The sequence below is a fragment of the Miniopterus natalensis genome, chromosome 4 (assembly GCF_054644295.1).
Source record: "Miniopterus natalensis isolate mMinNat1 chromosome 4, mMinNat1.hap1, whole genome shotgun sequence".
Lineage (NCBI taxonomy): Eukaryota > Metazoa > Chordata > Mammalia > Chiroptera > Miniopteridae > Miniopterus > Miniopterus natalensis.
Window position 1 is genome coordinate 43,657,568 of NC_142084.1, and position 21,967 is coordinate 43,679,534.

At 42.8% G+C, this 21,967-nt stretch overlaps 1 protein-coding gene across 1 annotated transcript in view; it reads right to left on the minus strand.

Annotated features, from left to right (window-relative positions):
- The window catches only part of GATB (glutamyl-tRNA amidotransferase subunit B), a 70,605-nt gene that overhangs the window by 29,714 nt on the left and 18,924 nt on the right, over positions 1-21,967 (minus strand). Inside the window, exons 3-8 of the mRNA XM_016211209.2 lie at positions 14,577-14,690; positions 11,976-12,174; positions 11,434-11,556; positions 3,330-3,443; positions 2,026-2,110; positions 1,314-1,358 (exon numbers count right to left, since the gene is read on the minus strand). Of these exons, the coding sequence (XP_016066695.2) occupies positions 1,314-1,358; positions 2,026-2,110; positions 3,330-3,443; positions 11,434-11,556; positions 11,976-12,174; positions 14,577-14,690 (680 nt within the window). The remainder of the gene's footprint in view (positions 1-1,313; positions 1,359-2,025; positions 2,111-3,329; positions 3,444-11,433; positions 11,557-11,975; positions 12,175-14,576; positions 14,691-21,967) is intronic.

The following is a 21,967-nucleotide window of genomic DNA, read 5'->3' on the forward strand; positions in this document are numbered from 1 at the left end:
TAATTACCACTCAACCCTGCTATAAACCTAAAACTGCTCTAAAAAAATAGTAAATTTTTTTTTTAAATGTGGAAGCTGCATCACTGCATATAATCTTATGAAACATAGGTGTCCTTCACTGTTTTATTCTGGCATCAATTGTTTTCTCTCTGCTTGTACTTGTCAAAGGGTTTATGTAAATGCAGGAAAATGCAAAACAAATGGTGGCTCCAAGATAATAGATTAGAAGTGTAAGCAACCCATCACCTTGATGCCAAATCGATGCTATGAATCAGTCTGATACCTGAAGGTAAGAGGTACTCCTGTCTATTAACCTGGGGGACTGAGCTGAATGAAACCACTGGAGTAAAAGTCTACTCCACACTCAGAAAGTGGAAGAAACAAAACAAGGGCAACACTGGAGGGCACAAGTTCTTGGGAAGAACAGACTGAACCCAGAAGATCACAGCAATTAAAGACATCTCAACTCTGACATACACCATGGGAACCTCCTAAGGTGAAGTTCCCTCTAAGGGTTTATGAGCTTCTCTTTCCCACATTACGATGCTTCATGAAGGAGAGGTGGGCCTAACCTTAACAACTCGGATACATAAAACCTCAATCTTTGCAATCTGTCAAACTCAGTGGGGGAAAAAATGAAAGGTTCAATTTATCTTAAGCCTCTCATTATTTGCTATTTTTGAATCTCCAAGTCCAACTTGTTTATCACTTAAAAAGTATCACCTGGCCCGGCCGGGCGTGGCCCAGCAGTTGAGCGTCGACCTAGGATCCAGGAGATCGGGGTTCGATCAGGGCACATGCCCAGGTTGTGGGCTTGATCAATGACTCTCTCATCATTGATGTTTCTATCTCTCTCTCTCCCTCTCCTTTCCTCTCTCTGAAATCAATAAAGATATATTAAAAAAAAAAAAAAAGTATCACCTGAAGTTTGAAGGGATATGCCAAGAACAAATATATCTTTTTTCATTTCTTCTCAAGAAACTTCGGTGCCTTACTGAATCTGTTACTGAATGTAAGAATAGAAACAGGCTAGGCCCCATCCTCAACGGCCACCCTCTTAGTTCAATTATGGCAGCTCTCACACAGAGGTGGGCAAACAAGCGTCTTCTAACAGTTGAATCCTGTCTAATAAGGCACTCCAAGGCTACCAAATTAAGAATATATTCTTTCTCTCAGCATACACTAAAATAGGAAGTCTGGATTTTCCATCATGCAACAATAATAACAAAAAGTGGTCTCTAAAAACTATTAGTGGATTTGAAATATGCCCTAACCCCAAATACATAATGCCATTTGACAAGAGGGGTAATTACCTGTAGTCTTGCTTTCCTTCTTTGTCCCTCATTGGCACGGTGCACCTATGATGGTTAAACAAGAAAACATTAAACAAATCTTTCACGCGGCACTGGCTCACACACACGCAGAGAGGGGATTCCCTACCAATAAGGGGTGCAGGCAAATTCGAGCTCTCAGCCTTCTTTGGGAGACACTTTATGACTACATTAAAAAATAATATTAAAGAAGAAAAATGCTTAGAATGCTAATTTAAAAAAAGAAGAAATTGCTTCAATGCTTCTAGCTTTTAACCAGCTCTAAGTCTAGGCTTCTGAGCTTTGTTTAATCTTCTGCTAAAAGTATAAAATCCTCAAAATTTCTGAGTTAGAAAATTAAAGTCAATGTTATCTAAACAAAAAAAGGCACCTCTACAACCAGCTCTAACCTTTCTTCTACCTATAGAATTTGAGGAAATAAAAATTCTTGCTGCAAAGCAGGGAACCTGGAAGCAAGAGAAGGGCAAGGACCTAAGACTAAGCACCATGTAATGAGTCTGGTTCAGTTTAAACCTTTACCAGCCCTGTGGGGTATATTATAACCCTGTAGGATACAGTATTTTCCTAACTTTACTAATGAGGAAAGAGAAGTGCAGGGAAGCTAGTGCCTTTTTCAGAGTCACAGCTGATCTGTGGTGAGCCCAGACTGGAGACCACCCAGCTGCACTCAAGACGCTTGTCAATGCAGACTCACCCCAGCTTGTAATCAAAGGAGCGAGTTTCATTCAGAATTTCACCTCCATTCTCAAGTTCTTTGATTTGCCTCTGAATTTCATAGTCTAAGAAGAACACAGTAATTTAGTATCATATTTTTTATTCCTTTTATTTAGCCAAGTAATATTTAAAATATCTTAAATATTTTAAAATATTTAAAAACCTTTTAAAATCTTTAACTCAAAAAATAGTCAAAGAATCATTTATAATAATTCTTCCCATGTACAGTACTCCTTCCTTATCCACGGTTTCGTTCTCTGTGGTTTCAGACACCTGCATTCATCCAGTCTGAGAAGATTAAATTTCCCCAGCCACAGACAATGTGTGCTCCTGACATCACTGCTCGATGACCCAGGATCATCTAAAGCAGAAGATCCACCTTCTGATGTATTGTCAGAATGTCAAGATAGCCTAATACTATGTGAGAATGCCTACGTCACTCACCTCATTTCCTCTCAGCACCTAGGTATTGTATCATCTTACAACATCACAAGTCAAGGGTGAGTAGAGTACTTTAAGATATTTTGAGGGAGAGACAGACATAACTTTTATCACAGTATATTATTATAATTGTTCTATTTTATTATTAGTTATTGTTAATATCTTACTGTGCCTAATTTATAAATTAAACTTGATGATAGGTATGCATAGAAAAAAGCATAGTATCTATAGGGTTTGGTACTATCTGCAGTTGCAGGCACCCATGGGGGGTCTTGGAATATATCCCCTGTGGATAAGGGGGGACTACTATACATTATAGTTTCTTCTTGTTGCCATCATAGAATGGTGCTTACAAGGGTCTTTTAGGAAATTCTACTCTCTCCCTTTTTGAGAAAACCTGGGTTCAGAGAGATTAAGTGACCCCGTGCAGATTAAACAACTTGGCAAAAGAAGGGCTGGGGCCACTATCTAATCCAAGTGACCCCAGATCTAGAATTGTCGCCTAGCAAAAATTCTTCTCCTGGAATCCCCCAATGCCACATGAGAAGGCCCAGGCTAGGCAAGCAAATGAAGAAAGACCATATGGATAGAGAAGCCTAGCAGACATCCAGCACCAAGGCCCCAACGTGTGAATGAGGTCATCTCAGACCCTTTGTTTTAGCTGGGCTGCCAGCTTCCACAGCCACCTTAAGGACCTGAGGCAGGAACAGCAGAAAAACCACCCAGTGCACAGAAGTGTGCACAGTGAAATGGTTATTGTACAAGCCACTAGGATTTGGCTTGTTACACAGCAACAGAAAACTGACACTAAGACGTACATTAGGAATAACAGCTGATACTCACCTATTGCTTTGGCCAAGAACCTGGCACTGTTGAGATTCTTCACTTCAGTCCGAACACCCAAAGGCTCCCCAGGGCGATGCACAGATATATTGGCATCCACTCTCAACTGGCCCTCTGAAAAGAGAGAAAAATGACAATTCTTTAGAAATTCTGAGGCAGCATGATCTTTTAAAGACAAGAGAGTGTCCAGGCAAGCAATATCTAACTTTCCTTGCTGTTTAGTTACAGCAACCTAACTTTAGAGAAGGTAAATTGGTCCTGAAGTACACAGCTGGTACTTTTATCTACGTAAGAGAATTCTGGTCCCAAAGCATCTTGAGTGTGTGTGTACGTGTGTGTATATGTGCACTTGTACACACATAGAGAAAGGAGAAATTCTAGATACACCAGCTGGGGACATCTCATTTCTTTTGTGCCAAATAAGAAAAACAACATGTTAAAATGGAGATTGACTCAGTAGTTTTATTCTCCAGTTTTTTCCAAAGTGTCAGAGCTGGGAGTTAGGAAGGCCTCGGAAATGACTATCTGATAGCCCTTCATGTTCTCCAGTGGAATGTGGATTTCCAACAGTGATTCTGGAAGATTAAGAAGAATCCCTGAGAATTTACAGCTCAAGGGCAAGAGTCAGACCTGGGCATTTTCCCTCCTCTGGTACTCTAACAATCCCCTCCTTCCACAGACAAGACTCAGAATCCATCCTGACGGCTGTAAGGATCTGCTGCAGTAGAAAGAGCTCCTCTGAAGGGGAGAGTGTGGTACGACTCAGAGGGAGCTGTCCCCAAGTTGGGAGGACCCTAGAGGCCCCTTCAGATTAAAAGCAATAACCCCCAAGGAAACAGGAGGCTTGTGGAGAGGACTAAGAGGCTCTTGAGGAGGAGAGGGGAGAAAAATCCCAAGACAAACAGGGAGGTGAAGTTAAGATACACTCAGGTCTTGCACCCTAGATAGTAAAGCTCAAATTCTCTGTTTTGCAATTTCACTTACAATATTTTAAATAGGACAGAATAAGAAGACAAAATGTTAGATTTTTATTTTTTCCTAGGCAGGTTTTTAAATTGAAAAATAATCTGCCAAACCTAAGTGTTCTGATAGGCTGAATAAAGAAATCCATTTCCTCAGATTTCACAGCAAATGCATATTAAAATAATAAAGCGGTATAAATAAATTCCATGCCAAGAAAGGAGACCCTTGGCACTGGTCTGTCATTCCCCCAGTGCTGAGCTGTGGGGCTCGATCTCCAAGCTGGGGACCAGTGGCTTGGCTGCTGCTTGCTCTGCTCTCCACTCATTCCCCCAGGAAAGGGAAGAGCTCACTCACTCTGCAAATGCAACTCCACGCACGCTGACAATCAGGGAAACGGTGCCTTTCAGCTCGGAAGTTACTCCATGTCGCTACACTTTTCAAAAGCCTATAGCCCCCTTTGAACAATTTGTGCTTACTCAAATCTCAAAAAGTTCCAACTACTCCTGACATCATGAGACTCAGTCTAGGAACCCTGAAGTCATCTTCTGCTTCTGTTTTCTTTGTCCTTTATATCCAGCTGTCAACTAGATCCTATCAGTTCTTCCCTCCAATTATCCCTCATACCTGTCACTACCTCTCCACTTCCACTGTTGCCACCCTCACCCGAAAATTCTTGCAACTGCAAGCCCAGATTACAGAATTGTATCCTGACTTTTAACACAGCAACCCCTCCTCGCCCAGCCACCCAAGGTGCAGCTCTGACTTTCATCCTGCGAAGGTTGTTTCAGCATTCCCGCTGCTTGCTCAAGTGCACGGCCAGCTCCTAGTGGACCATCTCGTCTCCTCTGCCTGGTATTCAAGAGCCCTCATCTGGTCTCGGTTGACACAACCCACATTTTCCCACTATGTATTCCATGAGAAGGTTCTCCTCCAATCAGGGGAGCTATCTCTATATTGGCTCCATGCTGGCTCTGCTGGCTCCCCAGCACTCTCTTCATCAGTGTTACTGTCCCTTCTTCAACCTCTGCTCATCCTTTAAGGTCCCACTCAATGTTACCATCTTCTCCTCCTAAAAACCCTTATCAATAAGCTGGCCTCCACTATTGGCTCCTCTGAATTATTAGAATATACACAGCCAATACCATATAATCTAGCACATGTCTATAGCCTATTCTGAGTAAATCTTATCTTTAAGACCAGAATAGCAGACCTTTGAAAAATGGGCCCAGATTTTAAATCCCTACCCCTCTTGCCTTCCCAAGGACATCATTCCTTCAGTCATCTCCATCCCACATCCGTTATTAATCTCCCTTTCTCAGCACTATTTCTGATACTTAAATATATAATAGTATATTTAAAAAATATATTATATTTAAAAAACAACAAACCAAAAACCAAAACTCTACTCCCCAGAGTCCAATTCTCTCCCCATCGTTCAGCTACTGGTTTCTCTGCTTTCCTGTTCAGCAAATCCTCACAAACAAGTTTTGCTTGTTGCACATATTGTCTCCATGATCTCACCTCCCATTTACTTCTAAACCCACTTCAGCTTGGCTTCTATTCGCACCTCTCGAAAAATGCCTTGTCAAAGTCACCAACAGCCTCTCGCTGCCAAATCCACTGGACGAAGGACACATTCTCTCTTCACCTCACGGATACCTCAGCCGCGTGTGACATACTGACTAATCCTTCTTTTCTGAAATACCTTCCTCTCTCAGCTCCTGTGACCTTACGCTCTCTTGGTTTCCCTCCCACCTCCCTGAGAGACTCCATTTCCACTGCATTTGCTGATGTCTCCTTTCCTATCAAGCTCAGGACTGTCTTCTTACACTCTTGCTGTGGGGGCATATGGTTTAAGTACCACATATTGCTGATGACTCCTAAATTCATCTCTTCAGCCCAGACCTCTACGGTGAGCTCCACACTGATCTCCAATGTCTGCTTGACACCTCCTCTTGGGAGGTCTCATAACTATTTCAATTTCTGAAACTAAATCCTGATTTGCCGCTCATCCCACAAAGCCATTCTCATCCTCACCTTTGCAATTTCAATAAATAGCACCAACACCTGGCTCCTCAGCCTTCCTTAAAGGCATCTTTGCTTTCTTCCTGCCCCTTGCCTTGTATGCCAGCCTGTTAACAAATCCTGTTATTTCTAAAAACCATCTTGAATCTACCCATCTTGATCTTTCCACCTTCACTGACACCAGCCCTGGCCACAAAAGCATCGGCTTCCATGTGAACTATATAAAAGCTTCTTACCTGGTCTCCTTGCTTCCTCTTACCTTTCTGAAATCTACTTTCGCAAAGCAGACAGAGTGGTTTTTCTAAAACGTTAGACTAAGTCATTCCCTTGCTTAAAAGCCCTTCAATGACTTCCCACTGAATTTGGAATGAAACCCAAACTTCCTGCCATTATCAGTAATCTATCCCTTGCCGGCCTTTTCAGCCTCACTTGAGGCCACATTCCTCTGCTCATTATGCTTTCCCTGCAGTGGCCCTTTGTTCCCTATGTTAACTCTGAGCATATCCTAAGATTTTTCATTCAGGGACTTTGCCTTAGCTTTCTCCTTCAGTGCTCGCACCCTCACTCTACGCCGGCTGGGCCTGGAGTCATTCTTCAGGTCTCAAATAAATGTTGCCTCCTCCGAGAGGCCTTCACCTTCCAACATTACTCTTTATCATGGCACCCTATTTATTTCCTTAATGCACTTATCACTATAATTGTTTTTGTTTTATTTGTTTTTATTTTATTTTTTTGAAATATGTCTTTATTGATTTTAGAGAGAGGAAAGGAGAAGGAGAGAGAGACAGAAACATCAATGATGAGAGTCATCAATCGAGCCCGCAACCTGGGCATGTGCCCTGACCGGGAATCGAACCCCGATCGCCTGGACCCCAGGTCCACGCTCAACCGCTGAGCCACGCCTGGCCAGGCTTGTTTTATTTGTTAATGAATGTTCCTCCCTCATGAAATAAGCTTGTGAATATAGCAGGAACAATGTCCTTTTTACTCTACATTCAGAACCCTGAGCAGGGTCTGGTAATTGTTCAATAAATTAATACCTTGTTGAATAAGCCAAAACTCTGGTGTCTTCCTGAGCAATGAGTAAGTGGACTGGTTACTGTCTCACAGCAGGTTCCTGATAAATTCTGAAGTTCTGTCTAATAGTACTAAACCAAAGCTGGACTCATCTGAAAGGCCCATTCAGCTCAAAGGAAAACATCCAAAGTATGCCGAGCTCTACTCAACCAAATTTCAATACTTGAGAGGCAACTTCGCTGGAACTCAGGGAACCCTGAATTGGACCTCACTTGCTTTTAAGAACGAAAGCATCTTTTACAATTTAGAATTCTAATTTGGAAATGGAATAAAAGCATGAACTTCAGTCTCTCTCAGAGAAGACCATGCTATATAAATGTCTGAGGGGAATCATTTAGTATCCTGCAGTGTTGAAAGAGAGTTCCCTAGCCTGGATTCAAATACGGTATCAAACATTAACAAAAGACATTCTATCCAGTGAAGACAAAATACCTTTTAAACAAATTAAGTTAAATTGCCTCAAGTGCCCAAAAGCCTTAGCAGTCAGGTTCTGCAACACCAAGGGAGGGCCTTCATTCACATATCATGGGAATGTTATCAAGCTCAATTTCTATCCTCTAAAAGAAGGGATTTGTAACAGGAAAGCTAAAGAACTATACCACTGAGCACAGTGATACGGTACAGTTACATTATTTTTTTTCTAAAACACATTCGCACATCAGAAATATAACATCAGGACAGAAAGCTGTTTCTGTAAACAGCAGGGGCCTAAGGATTTAGTGAGAAGTCTGTTAAGCTATCTCATTCTGATCACTGAATACTCTCCAGAACTTAAATAACAAGGTTTGACAAAGAGAAAAAGCGGCCAAATTTTATCAAACATATTTCACAAAGCGTATTCATCTAAAATGAGTGGTGATTCTGTAAAGTAATACTACTTACTATTGTTAAAATTACCTAAGATAGTGAGCACAGGCTATTTGTTGGGACCCGTGATAAGTTTTATACACATTATCACATTCATTCCCTATAATCTAGTTTAATGACAAAATCACTCAGACATTCTTTAGGCATTTCAAGCTTAACATTCAAAATGGAATTCAGGTTTTCTCCCACAAAAGTACTCCTCTCCCAATCTTCTGTCTCAGTAAACCATCTCCCTGTCTCAGGGACGCCATCTAACTCTATCTGAAGACTTGGATGACTTCTTTCCCCTTTGGTTTCTTCCTTTCCCTTTCCATACACAATTATTTGGTGACTCATTTTATAAGCGTGGAAAGTGAGACTAAGAGAAATAAAAAACCTTGCCCAGGTTCCTACAGCTAGCAGTGGTAGGACAGGATTCCAACCCAGGTCTGAGACCTTGGCGCCATCAGCACCCATGGTACCCACACTCTGCTATACTATCTTCAAAGTTATCTATGGCAGTTATGACATTATCGCGGTTGCCACTAGGAGGCAGTGTGATGTAGTGCTTAAAGAAAAGGTTCCTAGAGTCAGGCACATCTAGACTCAAATCCTAGCTCAGTCACTTGTGATCTTTGGGCAAAAAACCCCAACCTCCTTAAGCCTCAGTTTCCTCACCTGTACAACAGGCATAATAATACCTCTCTCTCAGGAATGTCATAAAGTTTAAATGAGATGATGAATTAATTTAAAAAATGCTTAGTGAACCAATGAGAACATGCTGAATGTTCAAACTGAACAATATTATTGCCACTGAAACATTTAGTATGTCTATGTCAGTAGCCATTCCACTCAACAAACCCCTTTGAGGATCTCAACAGTGGCAGTTGTCCACTGAGAAGGAACTGGCTTGGAATTTAAGAGTCATTCTCAAAGCACCCTCGGGGGTCCACAGGTGCTCCCCAGAGTGGCCCTCAGTTCCCAGGCTGCAGTCTCCAGTGTTGACACAATGGTCTCATGGTGGTGGGAGCAAAAGGGTCGGGGCTAACGCCTGGGGATGCTATGCAGACTTTCCTTCCCCACAACTACTGGAATCACTCTGCTGCTGTGCTATGGGCAACACTGTTGGATTTGTATTTAAAAGCAACAAGTATCATAGTAAATGCCATTTAATGAACCCTCTCAGCTGTCACTGAACTGACACGCTCTTGATGGTATGGTTTATCTCTTGGCAAGAACCCAGATGGGGCTACTTCTCAGCTAACAGGTGGCCTGTTCATTATTCCATAGGTTTGGTAGAAATCAGTTATTTTGAAGAAGAATGGAATAATAAAAACTCTTTTTAAAGCAATAAAGAATCAACACTTAGTGCATGAACAGATAACCATCCAACCTGCCACATTTCACTTACGTTCTGTGAAGAAAAAGCAGCATGAGCTGTACATCTAAAATAGAGAGTTTTCTTACTCTAAAACAGAGCCTCATTTCTCTAGAGCAAATCTGCAGGCAGCTAACTTTTACACCACTCACTCAGGTGGTGTTTTTCCAGTCTTTAGCTGAAAGAAGATAGCAAATCGGCAAGTTCTGTCTTCAATTCAACTTATATCAAGGCTCTGATGTAACAATTTGTTGCTTATAAGATATCCTATGTGACAAATGTAGCATTACAAATTCGGAAGTCCTTCTGTAGCATACTACTGTATTGCATGACATAAAAAGGTTGGTAAATAGCATCATAAACTGACGAACCATCACCACTGGTGGTGTTACCGGCACCCACTAGGACTTGTGATGGCTAACGTTATGTATCAACTGGACTGGGCCACAGGGTATCCAGATATTTGGTTGAACATTATTCTGGGTGTGCCCGTGAGGGTGTTTCTGGATGAGATTACCATTTGAATCCACAGAATGAGTAAAGCAGACTGCCTTCCCCACGGTGGGTGGGTGTCATTCAATCCACTGAAGGCCTAAATAGAACAAAAGGCAGGGTGAGGGGAATTCAGTCTCTCCACCTGTCTTTGAGCTGGGATACTGGTCTTCTCCTGCTTTTGTACTTGAGCTAAGACTGGCACTTACACCATCGGCCCTCCTGATTCTTAGGCCTTCACACCTAAACTGGAACTACACTATCTGCTCTCCTGGAGCTTGCTCTGTTGCAAGAACTCTCCCACAGCTTCCTGACTGCAGATCTTGGAACTTTTCAGCCTCCATGATCACATGAGCCAGTTCCTTACAATAAATGTCATTAGACATAAACATACATGTGTAACATACACACATTCTACTGGTTCTGTTTCTCTGGAGAACCCTAATACACCACTGTAGAGAGCTACAGATGAACAACTGTACATGCAGAATCTGTATACTTTCTCCACTCTGTCAGGGAGTGCTCTGTGGGTGGCAGAAGTTTTTTAAAAAGCCCTTGTGAACAGAAAATAGGGAGACATATTAGCTTTCAGGGACTTCTGGGCCAGCAAAGCAGCATTAGGAAGGGGCCAAGGGAGTGAGCCATGAGGAAACTGAGCTTAACCAATACCTGTAATCTTTATGTCCATGTACAAATACTTAAAATGCACAGTTTGGCTGCAGGAGTACAAGTGGGTTTTTTTGTTTATTTTAATTTCCTACTATATTTCTACTAAATTTAAGATTTTATCTCAAAGTTAAAGTTTTGTGAAATCATAAACTTGGCTTATGGTTTATATAATTTGGCTTCAGCTGCACATGGATGAAAATTCTACAAAAGACGGAAAAGAAAGAGACCCTGAGGAAAAGCATCAACTAACAAAGAAGTGCCACCCACAAAGCTCTCACAAACTGAGAGGTGTTGCAGATAAACACAGTGTCTTCTTGCTGAGCAAGATGAACTGTTCAAACACATTATTTCATCAACTCACAACATTCTGATGCATGAAGCCAGACAGAGTTACTCCTGTAACTCCTAATCTCACACCCTTGGGCTCAGTGCTTCTGCACCATTGCTGTTAGTGTGTTTATTTTGGTTAAGGGCTCAGAAGAGAATCCAAGGAAAACTCTAAGAAAAAACAAAACAAAACCAGCAAAAAGCTGAAAAAAGGATGTAAACCACGTCAATGTAGCTGATGCAGAGAATAGAAGTTAAGTGCAAAGAGACCCGAGAAGCAGAAAGTGAGAAGGTAAAGGAGGAGGGACACTGCCTGTGGGCTTCTACCTGCCATGTTTGCCTGGCTGGTCCCCAGGGCTTGAAGTATCAGCTGCAGCTCCCTGACCGCTGTTGCCGCCTCTTCTCCACAGGACATGTCTGGCTCCAGGACCACTTCCAGAAGGCCAACTCCTACCAAACGAGAGGCAGAGTCAGCCTGACCGAGTTCTCCAACCTCATCAGCAGATAAGTTAGGCTGAGGTCTTTGGAAAACCCCGCATTACTGAAGGACTCTCAAAGTGAATCCCAACCCCTGAACTGTTTCTCTTTCCCCTTACTTTTTGATCTTTAACTTTGGTTCATTTCTTTTAAAATCTGCTTAAGATATCAAGCTGTTGGGTCTGTGACTAAGTGGCTAAGTTTCTCTCATTTTAGGGGTGGGTTGTTAGCAGTAATCACAGTTCTCTGATCAGCCAGTACGTACCAATGCTGATACAGTATTATGGTCTCCATCTGTGGGGTTCCTGGGCCTGTGTCCTCAATTGGTTTGGGGAAACTGGAAGGGAGAGGGGAGGCTGGCAGGAAAAGTAATGGAGACTCTCTAAGCCTACCCGCCCTGTTCAAGTCAATGAGCGTCTGAGACCGCAGGTCGTCGTGGAGGCTCTTGCCACTGTCTTGCTCCAGCTGGATCTGCTTGATCCTCACTATCTTGTTGATCACCTGACTCCGCTTCTTCCCCAGACAGACACTGTACGTCAAGCTGCCGTTCACAGCGATTGGGAGCCTCTGCTGGGTAATTTGATAGCCTGCCTGCACATAAACATGGGTTAGAGAGTCACTGTTCCACAAATAAAAACTGGGTGCAGTTCACTACTCCTTTTAATGTCACAAAAGTATAGGCTAATGTAAAAATGCAACATAACAAAACAAACAAAAAAGAACAAAGGAAAAGGAGAAGAAAAACTAGTTTATGCCTTGTAGCCATAATTCAGCCTGGCCTCTTCGGCTTTTCCCATCCCCCTTTACCCTCCCTGGACATCTCCTGCCCCAAATAATGGTGCAATAAACAATGTGAATCCTATCTTCCCTACTAAAGTACCGTTGGGGGGGGGGGGGGTGGGGAATAACAATAATCTCATTGTCAAAGGCCTCTAAGAAAAGGATGTATTGTTTCCACTTAGCTCATTAGCCTAACCCTGCATCTGATTACTGGGCTCCTGACAGACCCTCCTTATTGGGAAGTGCTGGCTAAGCACGTTGCTATCTACCCTCAGTACGGCTGACAGCAGTTGCTAGTACATATAAGCTTGTTTTGTTCCTGTTCTGTAAGCTAACCAATTGTGCCAGCTGCCCTCCCTGACCCAACTTTCCTTGTTCCTCTAGCCAGAAATTGCTGGGATACTCACACTCAGCTAATGGAAAGCAGGAAGTACTAAAATACTGATGGATGTCACAAGGACTCCCTCACCTCCTTCTAAGTAGAGAGGAAGAATTACTTTCAAATGGACACATGCATCGACATATGCCAAAGAAATGGCAGGTCAATACAGAGAACTGGAGAACAGAGCATGAGAGCTGAAGCATCTGCAGCATTTGCTGGGGTCCCTGACACTGTGTTCTCAGTACTTTACACCTCTTGATCCTCACAACAGTCCTAGCAAAGAGATACAGGGCACAGAAGGGATTAACGGCTTTGCCCAAAGTCACTGAGTTAGTAAGCGTCAATGTCAGGATTTGAACTTGGATGGTCTGGCTCCAAAGTCTCTGCTCCTAGCCACCAGGCCAGCAGTTTTCAAACTTGAGCTGCTTTAGAATCACCTGGCAGGCTGGTCAAAACACAGACTAGCTCCACCTGAAAAGTTTCTGATTTTGCAGGTCTGGGGTGGTGTTTGAGAATTTATATTTCTAACAAGTTCCTAGGAGATGCTGATGCTAGTGGCCCAGGGAACCACACTTTCAGAACCACTGCTTCAGGCCAACTCATTCTCTGTGTGGAACCAGGAAGTCTCAATCTGTAAAATTTAAACTCTGAGTAGGGCTGCCCAATAAAATACAGGATGCTCAGTTAAATTCAAATTATAATAATTTGAATAAGTTGCTTATTCAGATAAATAACAAATACTTTTTTAGTGTTATGTCCCATGTAATATTTGGCAACACTAACTCTGGATTATCTGAGCTACCTAAGCCAGAAAGGATAGAAAGATACAGATAATAAAAACTTCTCATTTTAGTCCCATATTACTAAGTCTCCCACCTTAACCAAACTGGTTAACACTCTTAAAAGATGCAAAAATTTGGGTTCATGTTCTCTACCCTATGAAGCAGGAGAATTTGCTAAAAAGCTGGCAGCCAGAGGGGAACAGCAGCAGCAACTGGAAAATTTAGGTTCTAGTTGTATTTTGTATTTAATTTTCCTCCTGCTCTCACTCACTAAACAGCAGTGCACCCCCGTTTCCAGTTCAAGGAGAACATGAAGCAATATCATCACTGCTGTTTATCTAAATGTGAAGAAGGGCCGTACTTAGTATCAGAGGCTCTGATCAAATGAAACATGATTTGGGGAAATGCATTCAACCTTACAGTTTTGGTTCTGCCCAATGTTATAAAAAACTGCCTCTAGTTCACAATGGCTTCTCTGTAAGAAAAACACTTTCAAATTTTACGGAAAAAGCACGTTAATATTGGTTTACTGCTCAGCTGATTCCTGTTGTTAGGCTGGGCTTCTGGCTCATGGTTCTGCTTACTATCGTCCACTTACTTGCTCCTTGTGAGATGACAGAAATGTTTCCAAAGGTGACTGTCCTATTATTGGGAACTTTAACTTAAAAGAGGGAAGTTCTTGCTGTGTCTACAGAGCTACAGTACACATTTACAGTTGCATCAGTCCCCGAGTTATCTTTTGTCCTAACAGGCAATTAGAGCCAAACACCACGGCTGGCCTGAGCCTGGGAACACTGGCTTCTTCTACTCCCGGTTCAATTATGAGCGAGCCACCAGAAGCATGAGGCTAAGCAAGGAGTCGGCAATCAGGACAATTGCATCCAATCTAGTAAACATCGGGGGGCACCTGCTTCCATCAGGGCTGGGCAGAAATTCCCGCTGCGATGGACAGAGCTCTGATGGAAACATGAGAGACATAGCCCTCCTCCCTGGCTCCAAACCCCCCAGCTCTGAGAACTTACAGAGGGCGGATCACAAAGCATACTTACAGGGAGGTCTGCATAGAAGTAGTGCTTCCTGTCAAACAAGGACTTCTTGTTTATGTGGCAGTTCAGTGCCAAGCCTGTCATCACTGCTGCCTCCACGCACCTCCTGTTGAGAACCTATGGAAACACGACACACAGCTCGTCTCAGATCCAGTCTGAACAAATGCTTCTCCAATCCCTGATATCCCCCCTAAATATTCAATGTGGCCCTTCAACAGGCATTATCTCTGGTCTGTGTGGGCAGCTGCAGTTCCTAAGGTGACTCTATCTGGAACTGGGGAAACTTTATATATAAAATACATGTGGCGGTGGGTCCCACTGGGCAGGTAATGAACTGCTACCTCAGGGGTCCTTTCCCCCAGTGCCTGGCATCAAAGTCAACAGTAGGGTCCCAGAAAAGCTCAACAGAGTATTTACTACATGGAATAAATTAATCTCACCCCCTCTGCAAGCAGAACAAGGCGTCAGAATGCACGAGAGGCACTGACTCCTGGGAGGAGGTTCAGGAAGCGGCTCACCAAGACCTCGGCGAGGCTGGGAAATCTGACAGAGAGCGAGCTCCTGGCAACTGCGGGGCCACAGCCATTCTTCAAGGGCTGGGAACCTGGCACACCTGCCCCGGCTTTCAGCCCAGACCCGGCCAACTCCGTACAGGCGGGTCTGAGCGCGCCCTACGCCCTGACTCTCCCGAACTGCGGGTCCCTCCAGGGCTCCGCGAGCTCAGCTCCTTCCGGACCCCATCCTTCCCTACGGGCAGGAGTGGATGGCCACGAAATGGCTGGCAACTTCCCAGGCCAAAGGATGTGGGCAGCTTCTAAGAGCTTTGGAGGAGGGAGGGTGCGTATAAGACAGAGAGCTAGAGAGGAGGAGGAAGAGCACTGAGTTCCGGAGCCAGGTCCACATCCCACCGGTGCTATGTGGATATACAGCTGGCTGACTAGAAGCTCAGTTTCCTCATCTCTGAAACTGACATTTAACATGAGCTTGTGGAGCAGATAAAGTAACAGCCAGAACAGCTACTCTACAGTAGGAATTCAATAAATAGTTCATTTTCCCTACTGTACTTCAGGGAATTTTTGAGGACATTGTGCTTGCTGATGAAACATTTCTATTTTTATTAGAATATTTATCATGTGCTTTAGCACACTTAGTATACTATTATGTATGCAGGGCTTCCTAGTTAAGCACTCTCACATCTAGCAGTGTATTTCACCTCACAGCAACCCTGCAAAAAGGAATCTATATTACTCCGATATTTCAGAAAAAGAAAAACTAAGATCCAGAGACACTAAGAGGCTCACCCAAAATCACAGAGTTGGCAACAGTAAAGCGAGCTCTAAAGTCCACCTGTGCCCTTGCCTAGAGGGTGACAGGATCCCTGTGTTTTGGGGACTGGCTCTCCAGGGTGGGACAATGAGTGAGGTACCCCACACAGGCCTAACTTGATGATCAAACACATACTTGAAAAACAAATCTGCACAACAAAACTTAAGAGGCATCTCTACATACTGCAATATACAACCTGCAAAAGATAATCCAAACACCCAATCTCCCTCCTGGTAACAGGATCACATGCCCCCTCCCCACCCCGCCCGCAAGCCAGGCTATAAAATGGAGCCAGCCACCTCACAGCCTCCATTTGGAGTTCTGCACTCTGGGCCGAATCATACTGCCAGCTCTGCAGTAATAATGGTTTTCACAAAGAGATGTGTGAGTGTGGGGAACAAGATGCTCTAATTATTGATGTTTTCGCTTGCTGTTTGGCATTTTACTGAACAGTGGTTACTGCAATACAAACATAGCTGGTGGACACTGCTGCCAAGTTCAGGCCTGATGATTCAGGTCGAGGCACACAAGGCTGTGGAGACGGTGTCCCTGCCTTGGGCCCCACTCTTCCTGGGCTGGGGCCCAGCATGGGCTCCCATGTAAACTGCCTGACTAGCTAGTCTGTACCAGTTCTTGTGTTACCACCCCCACTATATTTCTAACCACTGCTTTCTCTCTCATCTCTGTCCAATCTGCCCCTTTGGGGACAACGTACTTCCTTCTAGGAGAGAAGAAAGACCAGGTTTGTTTTGCTTATTTCTAGGCGTGCACTGCTAATAAACTCACTGTGCCTGGCAGGCACTATGAGGGAGGGCAGAGTAGGGGGTGATCATGGACTCTTGCTGAGCCTACGTGCATACAAATACACAGGCACATGATAACCCATGAATTTCCAAAGAATACGAATGCAGTAAAACACACAAACATTATAGTGATATTGAATATACTTTAATCTGCTTTTTATGATTTAGAAGGCTTGAAGTACTTCAGGGTCAGAATTATAAGCATCAATCATCACCACACTACAGCTGCACAGAGGGGCTAGTAAATAGACAGTGCCAGTTAGAAGAATGCCAAGGGAAAAGAATTTATTATGATCTTAGTCAAGCTGCTCATGACAGATGGAGGTCTAGGTCAGCATGTTCTGAGGACAGGATGCAGAATTGGGAAATTCAACTTCAGCTGTCTTTATTCTACAACACTTCTTAAATGTCTAAAAAGTATTAGGCTTCAAGGATACAGAAGTAAATAGGACTGTCACTGGCTTTAATAAATCTGCAGTGGGGACAGGAACCTACCAGCATCTCCAACATCCTTCTCAAGTTCATCTTCCAAACTAGGATGATCCTGCTAAAAATGCAAATCTTACAGCATTCTGTTGCCTAAAATCACTCAACAGCCCTCAATGTCCACATGATAAAGGCAAGCTCTTACATGATCCAGCTCCTGCCTGCATCTTCAATTTCATCTCCAATCACACACATACACACGGTCCAGTTCTCCTGCACAAACCATGCTGACCCGCTGATTCTCTCTATTCTTATTCCATTCAAAATCTACCGAGATGTCACCAAATCTGTGAAACTTTCCTTACTATTCTTCCCAGGTACCACTCTGACCCACACACTTCCATTTGTGTTCATATCACAGTGCATTGAACTTGTTTACATATATTTCCATTACACCAAGTTTCATGAGGATGGGAATTTTCTGTTCATCCTTGTATCCCTGTAGCCTAATAAAGAACTAAAACATAGTGGTGCTCAAGTTATATGTATGAAACTCAAATGAGGAGGGAGGTGATGGATATTAAGCGAAGGTTTCGGAAAGGCAGCAATGCCTGAATCACCTCTATGGTATTACCTGCCACCTGCAGGCATCAAACTTGTTTCTGGAAGTGTCCTGAAGCAACAACCAATCACGTATATGATGTGATTAAAGAGGTGACTTGAAAATGTAAAAGACTATCTCATCCTGAAGAAAGATGATCCAGAATTTTCTTTGTAATTAAAATAAAGTGAGTACAAAAGATCTTGGGTTTAACCAAAGCAGCTTTCATGAGGAAGGAAAACAATGATCCTTGGAACTCACATAGCAAGCACACCTTTCTCAACTGAATCTTAGGAGACTTTGCTCTGGTTGCAGGAACACATTTTTATCATATACTGCATTGTGTCAGCTGGTGTGCTATGCACATCACATATATTTGCCATTTAATCCTCGGAGCAATCCTAGGGCAGGCACTATTATGATCCTCATTTTATAGATAATGAAGGGAATCACAGAGATTAAGTCATTTGGTCAAGGTGACACTTTTACAATAAGAGGCTAGGAAGTCAGGCCTCAAAACCCAGGCTCTCAACTACTACACTCCATCTTAAATCTTCAAAGAATAAAAAGTGCTAGCGATAGCTACCAAGACTACTAATACCTGGTCATAACTCCAGAGCAGCAACTCAGACAAAACCCTACTGTAGAAAATTTAAGGTAGATGTTGTTTCTAACATTTTCTTCCTGCCAGTTTCTATCTCTATAGGTTTGTTTTCAGATATTGAGCTGCTAGAGGGCAAACACTGTGTTCTTTTAACTTTGTAGAACACTCAATACACAGTTTCTGGCACATAGAGGTTTGATAACGAGTAGACCTACAGGTTCTCTCCATTAGCAGGGGATGTTTTACTGCTAGAGTTCTGAAACCCCTACACACCAGCACCCATGAAATGACTTAGCAAATAAGTCAAGAGGTGAATTCTTTTATTTAATCAGAGATAAGGAAGGTATGATAGAGGCAAGAGATGAGATAGCAGATAAGTTTCATGACTAGCAGAGAGAGACTGGGCAGATCATGGACTGGAAAAGGATAAGAGGGTGAGGAGGGGGAACAGTGAATGGTTTTTAAAAAGAATCACTTGTTTGGCTTGTTTGTAAAACATGAGTAGTGCTGCAACCATAAGTTGTTTGGAATCTAAAATATGTCTGGAGCATAAGGCAGCAAAAACAGCCCAGAAACACACAAGAGACCTCCCAGGACACTTTGTGATCCCAATTTAAGGAACAGTCTTCTAGTTTTAAGACTTACTTAGCCTAACCAAACAAACACATCGTGATCTCTGGGTACAACTGATCATCACTTAATGACAACTTCTAACACATGCACACATACAAAAAAACAACAAGTTCTACACATTCTACTTTCTTAGTGTATTTGACATCCCCCTCTTCCCAAATCTCCTTTACTTAATTCATGCCTCCATTCAAACATCTCCCTCTCCAACTAAGACTTGTGCAGTAACTACCTGGCTAGGTTTCTCTGCCTCCACTCTTAGCCCTCTACTCTCTCTTTCATACTCACTCAAGAGTGACCTTTCTAAAAGATAAATCCGTTCATGTAATTCCCCTTTAAAATCCTTCCTCAGCGCTCCTCAGCAACGAACGGATCAAGTCCAAGTGCTTGTAGGAAAAAGGAGTCTTGGTGGAGTCTTCACTGTCCATGGTGATTCAGCCCCTGACTACCTTTCTAGCACCTTCCTCCTCCATTGCCCCTAACCCAACAGACTCCCATGCAACCGCACGTGACATGTTTTTGTACAAATTGCCACTTCTGCTGGCAATGCCCTTCTTCCGCATCCACTTGATCCAGATCTTAGCACCTGGCAAGACTCCTGCCACCCCTACCCTAGTCTAGTCCTCCTCAACTCCCACGCACTCTGCCAACAGCAGTCTCCCCAGTCATTTGCTCTTATTCTTCTTTGCCCCATTATCTACATGTGATACTAAATTGATTAAACATTAACTGAGGTAATGGATAATTTAACATTCCCTTTATCAACACCCATAAACTATGATGTATAAGCAAAACTGTTATATAAAATATATGTCAGGAAAAAGAAATTACTATTAGTATGTGAAATAGGGCTCATTTAACTCGGAGACTTTACACAGGTGATAGAAGAGCTGAGATGTCAGAAGGCACAGAAAGGCCACTTAGAGTCTCAATAGCAGGAAGCCACTCCTACCACAGGGCTGAGGATGGGGAGGAGAGAAGCAGTGCTACTAAAGCAAGGTATGCGACACTCAGAGGATGCTGGACACACGGTGGATCTGTCTCCTTGTAGCTGGAGCCCTGGATGAGGCCTATCCATCCACTATGAGAGATGTTGTTGGTGGAGAAGAGGGAAGGACAAAAACCCTGTAGCTGCTTTCCTCCCACCTCCAGTCTTCCATCACAGCCTGCCTTTAGCCACACCAGTTAGAAGCCAGGTGACCAGGGCACTAGGAACTGCAGCCTTTGGGTAAGCAGCCCCCTGACATCCAAAGAAGCAGGGGAATGGTGAAATGTGAATGTGAGGAAATGTGGACCATGACCACACAGCAAGTACATACATTTTTATATCCACTTCTGTGACTTTTTCTTTTGATAATCAATAAAATGGTACCACTCTCAAGTCTGTCCAATCAACAAAAAATTGAACATTTTGTGGACTCCTTTTTCACATACTGGGAGCCAAGAAGAAGAAATGCTACTAATTTATAAGGAGCATTTGTGATAACTCAACTTGGGTTGGACTGAACTCTAAGTCTACATTAACTATTAGGAAAGGATTGGCTAAGCAAATTAACAGAATGAAGAAGATTCTGTATTCTACTTAAGTCAATAAAATATTCCCAAGGATTTTAGCACATTTATATCAAATTCTATTAATTACAAATAAAACTCCTCACTAAAGCCAGTCTCTGGGACCTATACTGGAAATATTTTGTGATGTACTTCAAAGGAATAAAATTATGTCTTTCAAAATAGTCTGTAATTCACACCATTTCTCTCCCCTTCCTACTTCACTCCCAACTAGTGAGATCATGATGCTGATACCCAGAGTTAGTCCAATTGGTATCAGTACTTCCTTAAAAAACTGAGATAATATGACAAGACTAGTGTGCTCACTGAAAACCCAGTCAGCAATTCCTCTGGAGCATTAAAACAAAGACTATAAGGTGATGTTTTACAAAAAGCCCAAAAGGCAATTACTCTGTGAAACTAATGCTACATATGACAAATCTGATGACTGAGATACAGCATGGTAAATGCTTTAATTTATGAAGAGAAGGTAATTAAGATTTACTAAGTAAAAATAAGTCAGTAAAACGTGCCTTTATCTTACTACTAACTATAAATTTGTCTCAAAGCATGAACTCCCTCTGATTCATATTCAAAGCAAAAGTTGCCACACAGATAAATTCTCATTATGGGAGAGAAAGTGTTCCCCCATTTCCTCACCCCCCACATCCCTTCTCACCATGGAGCTCTTTATTCATCAGCCAAAATAAATACAAACACTCTTGAGCTATGATAATTAAGCTTGTTAAAACTGGTCAGTTAGAAAATTTTTCTAAAGTGGAATTTTACCATAAAAAGTTACTAGTTTTATGCAGATATTAAATATTTAGATATGCTCATATAAATATGTATGTCCTACATATTTAGGACATACATAGGGTGTTGCCTAGGGAAAAGGAGAAAAGGAAAGCTAGATTTTCTCTCATTTAAATCCCTCTTTCACAACGGAGAAAAACAAACATCCATTTCACAAGAAACAATTCGTGATCAAAAGAAGAGTGTCATCTGGCAGTTCCAGCCGTCTTTGAGCTCCAGCGCTCCTCTCTAGTCCCATTCCTCTTACACCAATTCTACTCTCCAGGCTGGTCAGGATCAAGGGCAAGGATATTTTCTTGGCCGAAAGTGTCAGAGGCCTGTTTTTCTCATTTGGGATTCCATTACCCTCCTGCCTCTGTCTACCTGGTGGGGAGGGCATTCTAGACCAGCTTTGTCAGCACTGGAGCAATCTTTTTTGCTTTTCCATGGACCACTGGAATACTAAGATCTGACATTCACCTCTGGGCTTGTAGGAAAAAGGAAAAACCCTTGACCCTGGCAGCACTAGGCCTGCCTCTGTCCTAGGTAAAAAGAGTTCTCACACGACACAGCCTGATTTGCCTGGAATTCCCTTTGGGGTTGGAAGTCAATGGCCCAACTACTATAGTGTTCATTTGTGGAGCCTCAATTTGTGGAG